This window comes from Macaca fascicularis, chromosome 11 (genome assembly GCF_037993035.2).
Source record: "Macaca fascicularis isolate 582-1 chromosome 11, T2T-MFA8v1.1".
NCBI lineage: Eukaryota > Metazoa > Chordata > Mammalia > Primates > Cercopithecidae > Macaca > Macaca fascicularis.
Window position 1 is genome coordinate 21,500,494 of NC_088385.1, and position 13,329 is coordinate 21,513,822.

The following is a 13,329-nucleotide window of genomic DNA, read 5'->3' on the forward strand; positions in this document are numbered from 1 at the left end:
ACTTGAGACCAAGGAAATTATGTTGTGTATCTCTGCATCTGTTGCACTTTGCACAAAGCCTGCTTCATAAGAGTGCATAATATTTATCAACTATAGAAAACTTTTTTTTTTTTTTTGAAACAGGATCTCATTCTGTTGCTCAGGCTGGAGTGCAATGGTGCCATCTCGGCTCACTGCAACCTCCGCGTCCCAGGTTCAAGCAATTCTCCTGCTTCAGCATCCCAAGTAGCTGGAACTACAGGCATGCGTCACCATGCCTGGCTAATTTTTGTATTTTTAGTAGAGAGGGGGTTTCACCATGTGGGCCAGGCTGATCTCAAACTCCTGACCTCATATGATCCGCCCACCTTGACCTCCCAAAGTGCTGGGATTACAGGCATGAGCCAGCCACCGTGCTCAGCCTAGAGAAAAAAAAAATTTAAGTAGCTAACATAAGAAAAGAGACAATTTAAAAAATTCATCTTCCACCATCAATGTTTTCGAAGTAAATTGTAAATGATAGACTAAAGTTTTTATAAGAAGGAAAATTATTTTTCTCCAGAATTTAAAAAAATTCTCCACCAAGAATAAAATTAGAAAACTTTCCAATCATTTGTAAGATTTTCACAAAGCACCACCTCACCTTCTTTTTCTTGAAAAGCGTTACTCCAGATAACTTTTTTACCCCTGTTTCCTTGTCTTGATTTTCTCCTAAAACAGATTCGAATATTTCTGATTCTTTGAATTTCTCCTCCTCCTCCTCCTCCTCCAGATCTGCCACTTCTTCTTCCCATTCCTCCACCTTACCACGCTTATCAGAACCTTTTCTTTCATGGGTTTCCTTTAAGGTTCCTATTTTCTTATTTTTAACTAATACTTTGAATTTTAGTGCCTAAGGAAACAATTTGAGAGATAACAATTACACATTTACAAGTCAATTTGCATTGTAACAGTCATTGAAAAGTGTTTCACTATATTTCCAATTAGCCTACAGTAAAAAGATATGTAAGAACTCCATTTTTTTCCCATATCCCTATTCACACCTCAGTAAAGGAATGAATACAGTGATACAATGTTATTGATTGTAATTCACCAAAAAATGAGCCTGTTATGATTGAGACTTACCATATGCCATTTCTTTTATATTTCACAAGTTGGTGCTATTCCAAAAATTTGAAATATGTGAAAAGTATATATAAAAATACTTACCATGATATTGCAATTAAAATGTTACAACTTCTGGTAGTAAGTGCTTCAGCTCATCATTTTCTTATCCAACATTAAAAAGTATTGAATGAAATCAGGTATATTAAAATGTCTATCATAAGTGTCTGGCATCTAGTATAGACTAAATTAAAGACTTATAATAAAGACTCTTCAAATTTCTTCTGTATTACACATAAGCATCATTAACTTAATATTTTCTGTCCATCAAATTTAGAAGCATGGCAAAATTTACCAACAGTGTCACTTGTTCTAAAATTGAAGACTTCTGGTTCCATTCTTTCACTTGGCAATGATTTGGGTTTAATCTTTGATGCTATGTTTCCAGTACTTTGCAAAATTCTTTACTATTTCTTTTCCGCCACAATTGAACACATTGAGTCTGTGGGCATTCTTGTGCAGCAAAAGAACTGTGGTCTTTCCAAATTTCCTTAATTTAACAAGTACATTTAAGTGCCAGCTCTGTTATATACAATGCTGAAATCTAGGGTATAAAGTCAAGTCCTTTTCTCCAAGGAGCTTTGGTTTTCCTTTCCATTTTGTCATCCTCAGGTATCCATTCAAATTATTCCATCATCTCGGGTCTTCCCTCTTTCACAATGACCCTTATAATACTCTCTACTGCAGAGTTTACCAAATGCATTCTGCAATCCCATGCATCAAGAATATTATCAGAAGCGCTTGGGAAAGAGACAAATTCCTAGGATCTGCTTCAAAATGAGGGAATCAGAATCTTGAATTGTGGGCTGGAATTGGGCCTTCTTAACAAGTCTCTAGGCAATTATTTTACACACAAAGACTGAATATTGTAGGATTAGGTAATTTTTTTTTTTTTTTTTTGAGATGGAGTCTCACTCTGTCACCCAGGATGGAGTGCAGTGACATGATCTCAGCTCACTGCAACCTCCACCTCCCAGGTTCAAGAGATTCTCCTGCCTCAGCCTCCTGAGTAGCTGGGATTACATGGTAACTTTAATTCTTCATTTACTCATTGAAAAGCACCTCCCTGCTTTAGTATGGAGCTAAAATTTGAATAAAAGCTATGTACGGGAATGCTAGAAAAATAGATTCATATATGATAGGAAGTGGGATTCTCTTCCAAGAAAGTTTAAAATTATTGTAAGTTCCAGAATTGGGCTATAATTCGGGTTTAATCTTTGATGCTGTGTTTCCAGCACTTTGCAAAATTCTTTACTATTTCTTTTCTGCCACAATTGAACACATTGAGTCTGTAAGCATTCTTATGCGGCAGAAGAACTGTGGTCTTTCCATTTATCACACAATTCATTTTTTTCTGTCTCAGTTCTATCATCAGCCCTATATTTCTTATCACTGGTGTCACAACACTTCCACTTGAAAATTTTTCACTGATTTAAATAAAATGTTAAAAGAAGTAAAATTTGAGGATCTTCCAGATTTATTATGCCAAGGAGAAAAGTTCAGCCTGGAAACTTAGTCATGTAATACAGCTGTTTTTCTTCAATGGTGCATGACCATTGCTTTCTGACCTTTGTGTTGAGATGTTATACATTGACCAGACTCCCCATTCTTTATTCCAACCTAGACTAAATGACCTTAGAGATAGAGAACCTTGTGATTACCTCTTTACAATAGAATGTTAAGTAAACCCCTTGGAGTGTAATCAACAGTAGCCAATCAAATCTTAAATCTGTATGTTAGCCATTGCATGGAAAATACTGTACTTCTGTTCTGCGCATCTGTTTTTGTCTGTAAGAAACAATTTTCACTGTTTTCCACACCAGGAGCAATGATTACCGTTCTTTGCTGTCTGTGTGTCCCAGAAAGTTACCCTCACACTTTGCACTGGAATAAATTCTTCTAACGGAATCCCGAGCCTTTTGATTATTTTAGGTTGGCAAAAATAATAATAATAATAAGGAAAATATAGAAGGAAATACTCAAATATTACAAAAATATTGTTATGTCTAGCAAAAATGAAGACATGTCAGAACCAAACTATTTGCTGTTAGACAACACTATTCACCAAAAAGAAAGTTTATTTATAATCTGATAAAATTTGGGATAGGGAAAAAGGCCCAGCAAAGAAAACTAAGCAGGAGTGGTCAAAGAGGAGTGAGGGAAGGCTAAAGAATGTGGTGTTATAACAGAAAGTGTTTCAGGGAAAGGAAGGGGAGGTCCACAGCATTGAATGTTAATGAGAGGACAACCAGATGAAGACTAGAAGAGGATCATTAGAATTTATCAGTAAGAAAATATTTGATGAATGTGATGGGAACTTTCCTGTGAAGTAATTAGAAGAGAAAGAGGGACTGAATAGGTTGCAAGGAGACAAGAAAATGAAAATTTGGGCTGTGAGAGGGAGTAATTTCTTTCTTTTCTTTTCAACAAGACAGAGTTTCGCTCTTGTTGCCTAGGCTGGAGTACAATAGCTCAATCTTGGCTCACTGTAACCTCCGTCTCCCGGATTCAAGTGATTCTCCTGCCTCAGCCTTCCTAGTAGCTGCGATTACAGGTGGATGCCGCGACATCCAGCTAATTTTTGTATTTTTAGTAGAGACAGGGTTTCACCATGTTGCTCAAGGCTGGTTTCGAACTCCTGACCTCAGGGTATCTGCCTGCCTCGGCCTCCCAAGGTGCTGGGATTACAGGCATGAGCCGCCGCCATACCCGGCCATAGAAAGGGAGTAAAAAAGAGACAGCCTGAGAGAGAAGTGAAGTCCTGATGGTAGATGTGGATGTGATTTTTCAAAGCAAATACTTCAGTATGCTCTAATTAAGATGGAAAGGGTCATAGAGACAGGGAAATTGAAAAGAGTAGATTTTTTAAAGGGGAACCTACTACCCAGCTGTTAAGATATTGGGTACTGACTCTATTTATAGTCTAGAACTTTTGCCACTTTCTAGAACTTTTGCCTGTGAAACATACTAAATTTCTGGTCCCTAATACTATTTACTTTGATATTGTGGACCCATGGGGTAGGAGACACAATCAAAATGTGGGTTTTACATATATATATACACACACACACACACATATATATATATATAATTTTTATTGAAATATATTCACCTAAATGTTCATGAGAACATTCCCTAGGCAACATTGCAAAGATAACCCTCTATACATGACCAAAACTAAGTATTTTCACTGGTCTCTAGCCCAGTTTCATGGGCCAATATAATAGTGACATGTTTTCATGGACTTTTTTCTTAACCTGAGTTACTCAGAAAAAAATGTTACCTCTGGTGATGGTAGAGTATCAGGAAAATCAGCAAGCATATCAGAAAGCAAGGACTCTCCAAAAGTCGTCTGCAAATTGTCTGCCATTATTTCTTGCTGGGCAGGGGAGCAGTGATTTTCTAAAGAGAGCACCACTGGGTAGTCAGATGTCTAAAAAAGTAACCATTACTATGGTTATTCATCAAAACTTCTAAATAATTGTAATGCAATTAATATAAGTGCCTAATGTATTTTAAAACTTACTTCTAACGTTTAGTACCTTTGCAAAATAAGTATTCTTTAAACTGAAAGTACTTTTGAGTTTGGCAAAACAGAGACCATTAAAACTGTATTAAAAGAAAAATGTATTACTATTTGCACCAAAAGAATAGGGACAACTGAAGCATCCATCAGTGAGTACTTATGTAAATAAATTATACTGGCTGGGCTCAGTGGCTCACACCTGTAATCCCAGCACTTTGGGAGGCTGAGGCGGGCAGATCACGAGGTCAGGAGATTGAGACCATCCTGGCTAACATGGTGAAACCCCATCTCTACTAACATTATAAAAATTAGCCAGGTGTGGTGGTGCGTCCCTGTAATCCCAGCTACTCAGGAGGCTAAGGCAGGAGAATCACTTGAACCCAGGAGGTGGAGATTGCAATGAGCCGAGGTCACGCCATTCATTGCGTTCCATCCTGGGTGACAGAGCAAGACTCCATCTCAAAAATAACAATAATAATAATAAATAAATTATACCATATCCATATAAAGGAATGATATAGACCAATAAAGAAGAAGGCAGGATGAGCACAGTGGCTCACACCTGTAATCCCAGCACTTTGGGAGACCGAGGCTGGTGGATCACCTGGGGTCAGGAGTTCGAGACCAGGCAGGCCAACACGGCGAAACCCTGTTTCTACTAAAAATGCAAAAAAAAAAAAAAAATTAGCCTGGCATGATGGCAGGTGCCTGTAATCCCAGTTACCTGGGAGGCTGAGGCAGAATTGCTTGAACTGGGAGGTGGAGGTTGCAGTGAGCCGAGATTGCACCACTGCACTCCAGCCTGGGTGATGGAACAAGACTCTGTCTCAAAAATAAAAAATAAAAAAAGAAGAAGACAGAGCTATCTATACTGCTATAGAAAGTTATCTATGGATTTATGAAGAAAAGCAAGTTACCAAAAAGTAGCATGCTATATTTTTATTGTTAATATACAAATATTTTGAGATTTTAAAACGTGAAACAAAAACATTATTAACACTGATGAGTTGGGGGAAATGTATATTCTGCTTTTTCAGTTTTAAGTTCTGTAATCAAAACTCATTGTTTTAGAATTAGAAACAAAGATAAAGATATTTCCAGTTTCTAATAGCAAAGGAGTTTTTTTAAGTGAAGGTGGCTCTACAACGGTATTTTCTGCCCTTTCTCACTGCTGTAACTTCAAAACTTGCCATAAAATGGGGAACAAAACATCATTGGATCTTATTTAAGATTTTTTTCTTTGTTTTGATTTCATATATACTTATCAGGGCACAAATTTACCAATTTGTAAACAAGCCAGGGAATCACAAGTCTTGCTGCATTTTCACAGCACTCAGAACAGGGCAGATTATTACTATGTCTTTTGAATGTGTGAGTGTTTTGCTCTGTGGCTGCTGTGACAAAAATTACTACAAACCTTTGTGGCTTAAAACAACAACATTTATTCTCTCACCGTCTAGTCACCAGAAGTTTGAAATCAGTTTCTCTGGTCTGAAATCAAGGTGTTGGTAAAGCTGCACTCCCTTGGAAGGCACTGGGGAAGAATCCTCCTTGTCTCTTCCAGGTTTGGGTGGCTGCCCACATTCCTCGGCTTGTGGCCACATCTCCCTAATCTCTGTCCCTGTCTTCCCATTGCCTCCTCCTCTGTTGTATCAAATCTCTCTCTACTTCCTTCTTATAAAAGTGCATATGATGGTGTTTAGGGCCCACTCAGATAATCCAGAATAATCTCCCCATCTAGAGGTTTTTAACTTCATTACATCTACAAAGACACTTTTTCCAAATAAAACAACATTTACAAGTTACAGGAATTAAAACTTAATATTTTTGGAAGCCTTTATTTGACCTATACAATGACCTTCTCAACTAGAGTGAGTCCACTGACTCACTCTGACCCCAACAGAATAGTGTACAGTTTTTTCCAAATATAATAAGTAATTCTGAGACTGGGGCAAACTGATGGCCTAAAAGCTGGATTCTTCCATGAGGTCCTGATATCACTGAGTCATTTCTCTATCTTCTTGGCTCCATCTTCTGGGAAAATCTGCTTTCTTTTATCTTCCTTGGCCACATTGAAAGTGGATGTTGAGGAGTTTGCTCTCTTGAAAGCCAAGCAATGTTTGCAGCCCATTTCCTTACCAAAGGCTGTTTTAAGGCTCACCTAAGAGTCATACTTATGGGTTTTTTTTGTTTTTTTTTTTTTTGGCAATTTAAGTCCCTCAAAACTTAGATTTCTTATGTATTTATTCTCATAAGTTCATGCAACTGGACCCCAGGTTTTTTCCTAGTCATAATTATCATCTATTTAATTTCATGTCCTCTTTTTCTAAATTAATAGTGACTACCTTGACTAGGAGGTCTAAACTTTAATCTGATCTATGCTGCAAAACTGAGTCACCTTGTTCAGCTGGGAAATCTCATTGCCTCTCCATTGCTCAAAGCCTTGTTTAAAATCTCACTTCTTGCTCCTTTGGGAGTTTTTAAATAAATTCTGTTGTGTATACTTAAGATATACAACATGATGTTATGGGACACACGTAGATAGTGGAAAGGTTATTATAGTGAATCAAATTAACATATCCATCTATCCATCATCTCACATTTACCCTTTTTTAAATTTTTATGGCAAGAGCAGCTAAAATCTACTCATTCAGCATGAATACCATATACAGTACAATTTTATTAACTATAATTCTCATAGGGTACATTAGATGTCTAGACTTTTTCATCCTACATATGTGCTACTTTGTGGCCTCAGACCTACCTGTCTCTATTTTCTTCTCCCTCCCCACACCTCGTTCCTGTCAACCACTGTTTTGTTCTCTATCTCTGTATATTTGAGAGGTTTTTTTTAATCCCACATGTAACTGAGATCAGGCATTATTTCTTTCTGTGTCTGGCTTATTTCACTTAACACATAATGTCCTTACCCATGTTGTGGTAAATGGAAAGATCTCATTCTTTTTAAAGACTGAATCATATTCCATTGTATATATCCAATTTTCTTTATCCATTTGTCTGTCAATGAACACTTAATGTTGTTTCCGTATCATGGCTATTGTGAACAATTCTACAGTGAACATTGCAGCACAAATATCTTTATGAGATGGTTATTTAATTGCCTTTGGGTATGTACCAAGAAGAGGGATTACTGGGTCATATGGTGGCTCTATTTTTTATTTCTTTAAAAACCTCCATGCTGTATTCCCATTGGTGGTACCAATCTACATTTCCATCATCAGTGTACAGAGTTCCCTTTTTGCCACACCCTCATCAACATTTGGTATCCTTTGACTTTCTGATGAGACCTTCTAACATGGTAAGACTGTGAGGTGGTATCTCATAGTGGTTTTGATTTGCATTTCCCTGGTAACTAATAATGTTATGTGGCCATTTTTATGTCTTCTTTGGAGAAATGCGTATTCACGTTTTTTGTTCATTTTTTAATCAAGTTTTTTTTTCCACTAATGAGTTGTATGAGTTCTTCATAAATTTTGGATATTAATCCCTTATCAGATACATGGTTTGCAAATATTTTTTCCCAATTCATAGGCTGCCCTTTCATTCTGTTGATTGTTTCCTTTGCTGTGCAAAAGCTTATTAGTTTGATGTAGTTCCAGTTACCTATTTTTGCTTTTGTGATCTGAGCTTTTGATGTAATATCAAAAAAATAATTGCCAAAGTCAGTGTCTAGGAGATTTTCCCCTGTGTTCCCTTCTAGGATTTTCATAGTTTCTAGTCTTATATGTAAGTTTTTTTTATCCATTTTAGCTTGATTTGTTGTGTATGGTGTAAGATAAGGGTCTAATTTCATTCTTTAGCATGCTGAAATTAAGTTTTTTCAGTACCATTTATTGAAGGTACTATCCTTTACCATTTTGTCTTCTTGGTCTACTTGACAAAAATTAGGTTGACCATATATGCTTAGGTTGATCTCTAGGCTCTCTATTCTGTTCCACTGGTCTATATGTCTGTTTTTCTGCACAGGACCATGCTGTACTGATTCCTATAGCTTTGAAATATGATTTTAAATCAGAAAGTGTGACACCTCCAACTTTGTTTTTATTAGAATTATTCTGGCTATTTGAAGTCTTTTATAGTCCTTTACAAATTTTAGGACTTTTTTTTTCTATTTCTATGAATAATGCCATTGGAATTTTGATAAGGATTGCATTAAATCTGTATATTGTAGCCCAGTATAGTTGCTCACACCTGTAATCCCAGCACTTTGGAAGACCAAGGTGAGAGGATCTTCTGAGGCCGGGTCTTTGACACCAGCCTCAACAACATACCAATACCACACCCCAAGGGGAAAAAACCCTGTGTATTGTTTTAGATAGTATGAACATTTTAACAATATTATTTTATATCTTCTGATTCAGGAGCATAGGATATCTTTTCACTTATTTGTGTCTCCAATTTCTTTCATCCATGTTTTGTAGTTTTCAGTATACAGATCTTTCACTTCCTTGGTTAAATTTATTCCTAGATATGTCATTTTTATACTATTGTAAATGAGATTATTTTCTTAATTTCTTTCAATTAGGTCACTATTTGCGTATAAAAATACTACTGATTTAAATATGTTGATTTTGTATTCTGCAACTTTACTGAATTGATTTATGAGTTCTAACAGGGTTTTCGTGTGGAATCGTCGGGCTTTTTTACAGACAGGATTATGTCATCTGCAAATAAAAATAATGTTGCTTCTTTTCTTCCTATTGGAAAGAATAGGAAGTATTGCATTTTGTCTCTTTTTCTGATCTAGTTGCCCATTTCTTGCTTTTTGAAATCTTAGAAGCTGTAGGCTTTTCATCTTTGCAAGGCCTTTGAATTTTAAGACTGTCGCTATTTTTTTAAATTCATTTTTCCACTCTGAATTAGGTGAGGGAGTTAGCCACACAAACATTTGGGAAGAGTATTTCATATAAAGGGGGAACAGCAAGTACAAAGGCCTTGAGATGTGTCTGAAAAAGACTAAGGAGTCCAGAATGGCCAAGTGAACAGGGATGGAGTAGCAGGAGAGTTAAAAGAGGTAATGAAAAACTGACCACTTAGGACCTTGTGAGTCATTGTACAAATTTTAGCTTTTATTTTGAGTGAGGTTGAAGGCTTTGAGAAAGGCAATGACATAGTCTGACTTACCAAAAATCACTCTGGCTGATATGTTGAGATGAGATTGCAGGGGAATAAGAAAAGAAACAAGAATATCAGAGAAGAGGGCACTGGGATCATTTAAGTGAAAGGTAATGTTGGTTGACTAGGACAGTGACAGTAAGAATGGGCAGAGATAGCTAAATTCAGGATACATTTTAAAAGTAAAGCCAAGATGATTTGCTGAAGAATTGATTGAGGGGCTTGAGAGAAGGAGAAGAAGGTTACAGTTGGCAAAAAAGGTTTTGGCTAGAGCATATGAAAGTTGTCATTAATGAGATGGGGAAGATCATGGTGAGAACAGGACTGGAGAAATATCAGGGAGCTCAATTTTAAACGTGTTAAGTATGCCTATTCATGTCCAAGTGGTAATGTCAAACAGGCAGTTGTGTACATTGGTGTGAGTTCAGGAGAGAGACTGAAGTAGAGATAAATATATTTTGAAATAATAGAAACTACATGTTCAGGAGAATCAGTGCCATACTCTCAATGTTTTTATACTAAGATAGAAATTATTCATATATGACATTTGTATCTTTGGAATATTTATTGTGTACTGTCTTTTAATATATAGTAGATAAATTTATATAAATTTGTGATTTTAAGTTTATGTTGACAGATTATGTAATGTATTGACATAGGAGAACTTTAAGCATGTTACATTTGTAAATTTAATGTATTAGGTACACATTACATAGTTTTAGTACATAGTAAGAATTCTTTTAGTCATTTTGACTGCAGTAAAATTGTACTATAATTGAAGTACTTAAAAAATCAAGTGTGTTAAGTTTACAAAAACAACTTAAAATATCTGAAGGTGCAAAATTAGTCACGTTTATAAATGAAACCAGTGCTATTTAGAACTCCTTAACATTGAGGGATTGCAAAAACCTGCTCAATTTATAGGGTAGGATTCATATACTGAGCTTAAATTCTAGGAATAAATATATCTTTGAATCTATAATAAATTAAAAATTATTGAATCCAAAGAAAACTTCTGAACATTTCTTACCATATCAATAGCTGTCATTATAGTCATTAAAATGTTAACAATTGAAATGATGCATTGTTGACACATTTTATTTTGTCTTGAAAGTAAAATAGTTGAATATTGGTAAAATATCTACTTATTACCTAGACCAGTATTTCTCAAACTTTCTTGCCATCATCCACAATAATAAATATATTTTACATTGTGAAACAATACACACACACACACACACACGAGTAAACAAAAATTTTCATGAAACACTTGTACCTTACCACCTGAACCTAACTTCGATAAATCTACCTTTAACTACATACAACATGGATTTCACTGCCTACTAATGGATCATAACCCACAATTTGAAATATCATCTAAAGTAAGGCTAAGCATTATAGGATTTTGAAGCAAGTAAATTAGAATTGCTTCTGTTTAAATAGCTACAATTGAACAAAGATATGTACATACCATGAATGCGTACTTGTGTATAGCTTGGATAACAGTTTTAAACAGAAGTTTGCTGGTGAGTGTGTAGCCATGATATACAACAGGTTCATTTTGTGCTCCATCCCAGCAATCAATCTCCAAACAACGGCATCCTTTCACAAGGGCACTAGCAAAATTTCCGCAAAATAAAATGTTACTCCTGGACCATTAAAAATATATACCAAAGTATCAAAACATTCCAAAGACTATTTGTGATTTTATAATAAATGCATAAATGAGTCCATAAAACTCTATAAAAACTTGTCTTTAGGACAAGCTTTGAGTCTCTAGAAATTTACATTATAAAGGAACACATAGACTGTCTGTGTAGTACAACACTGTCTTTCTTTCTAGTCAAATGTTTTATTCTCGTGTGCTCTCCATACCATGCTTGGTTTTCAGTAAGCAATGAAGATACTTGCTCCATAGTTGTAGCTCTGAAACATCCCTACTCCCAACCCATACAATTTTACTTATGGTGGCGTTTACTGTTCAATGCCATACCAGTGAAAAGCGATGATATTCAAAGCCCTCTCAGAAAAGTAAAATCTATTAATAAAATCTTATCTAATTCTTTCCTCATGTCAGGCTTTGGGGAATGAGGTATATGGTAGAAAGGGAAGGATAAAGAAAAGATAAACTGTGATAATACTTGCTCCCTGGAAACAATATTGGCTAGACGGTATGGAAACTAGAGGGCCTGGTGAATCAGCAAATAATCCTTATCTCTCTGACCATTTTACATAAGGCCATCTCTAATTTTAATCCAAGTAAGCACTAGAGAAAATTAAGGTTTATGCCAAGGAAGCCTGGATACCTGCTAATCTATGTCTATTCGACTCACAATTTCACTGGGAGAAAAGTATGACTTGCTTGCCTCAGAATATAAATTCACAGCTTTATCAAAACCGAGGAAAATATATTTCTACTTCTACTGATATCTAAAACTGGGTCTGATCTTTCTACCTAAAAATATCAGTTTCTTGATTTAAACATAAATTCTATCTTAGGTTCATTAAATCAGTTGTACCCACTGGGTTTAAATTAATTTTCAGTGTTCATACTACAAGAGAGCAGAGATGGGATGCTTTATTAGCACATACACTTTTATTTACTCTGTGTCAGTTGAAGCTGATTGCATTCAGATTTTTCACTGACTTTATAATAATGAATATAAGCAAATAGGGATGTCTCAAAATATTCATACCTAGCCCAGAGTAGGCCATTGTATGTCATCATGAAATAGGTCATTTGCCCTAAATTACCAAGAGTTCACTCAAATTTATTGATTTATGTATAGATATTGTTTTATTGATTCATGCAAATGTAGATATAGCATTAAGATAATTCTTTAAATTATTTCACAGACACATACACAGAGTTGTATAGTTGTTCCTATTATCTATGAACCTGGCCTGACATGGGTAGTAATATGTGCCAACCACAGACAGGGTCAGCAACAGTAACATGAGGCAATGGTTAGTGCTGGTTCTACAAGAGCAGGGATTGAAATTTCAGTCCATAAAGCATGTTTGACATAAACTGACTGTTAGTAAATATTTATTGTGTTTATACAGAAAAATGTGATCTTCTAAAATGCGATCTTGGAAGAGACAAAACTGAATCTGAGAGCTGACTTGAAACATCAGGATCTTAGAATCGATGCATATTAAGAATGAGGTTAAAAAAACTCCCTTGTCATACATAGAGAAATTTTTCCATAGAAAGCCAAGTTAACACTTCTTTTCCAATAAGTACATTAAATTACCCCTCTGTCTACAGCTACTGGTTTTCCACTGGGACGATTTTGCCTCAGGAGGGATTTGGCAATGTCTGGAGACATTTTCGGCTGCCACAACTGGAGGTGGGGGAGGTTTGTAACTGGCATCTAGCAGGTAACAGTCACAATGCCACTAAACATTCTGCAATGCACAGGACAGTCCCCAACAACAAAAAATTATCTGACTCAAAAACTGAAAAGTTTGAGAAACCCTGCCATAAGTCGTGACAACCTGGAGAAGGGAGTGTGGTCCCA

The 13,329-nt window shown here is 35.9% G+C and overlaps 1 protein-coding gene across 1 annotated transcript in view; it reads right to left on the reverse strand.

The window, feature by feature from the left end:
- PLCZ1 (phospholipase C zeta 1) overlaps nucleotides 1-13,329 on the reverse strand; it is a 52,135-nt gene that overhangs the window by 16,154 nt on the left and 22,652 nt on the right. The window contains exons 4-6 of the mRNA XM_045364798.2: nucleotides 11,277-11,421; nucleotides 4,427-4,576; nucleotides 623-871 (exon numbers count right to left, since the gene is read on the reverse strand). Of these exons, the coding sequence (XP_045220733.2) occupies nucleotides 623-871; nucleotides 4,427-4,576; nucleotides 11,277-11,421 (544 nt within the window). The remainder of the gene's footprint in view (nucleotides 1-622; nucleotides 872-4,426; nucleotides 4,577-11,276; nucleotides 11,422-13,329) is intronic.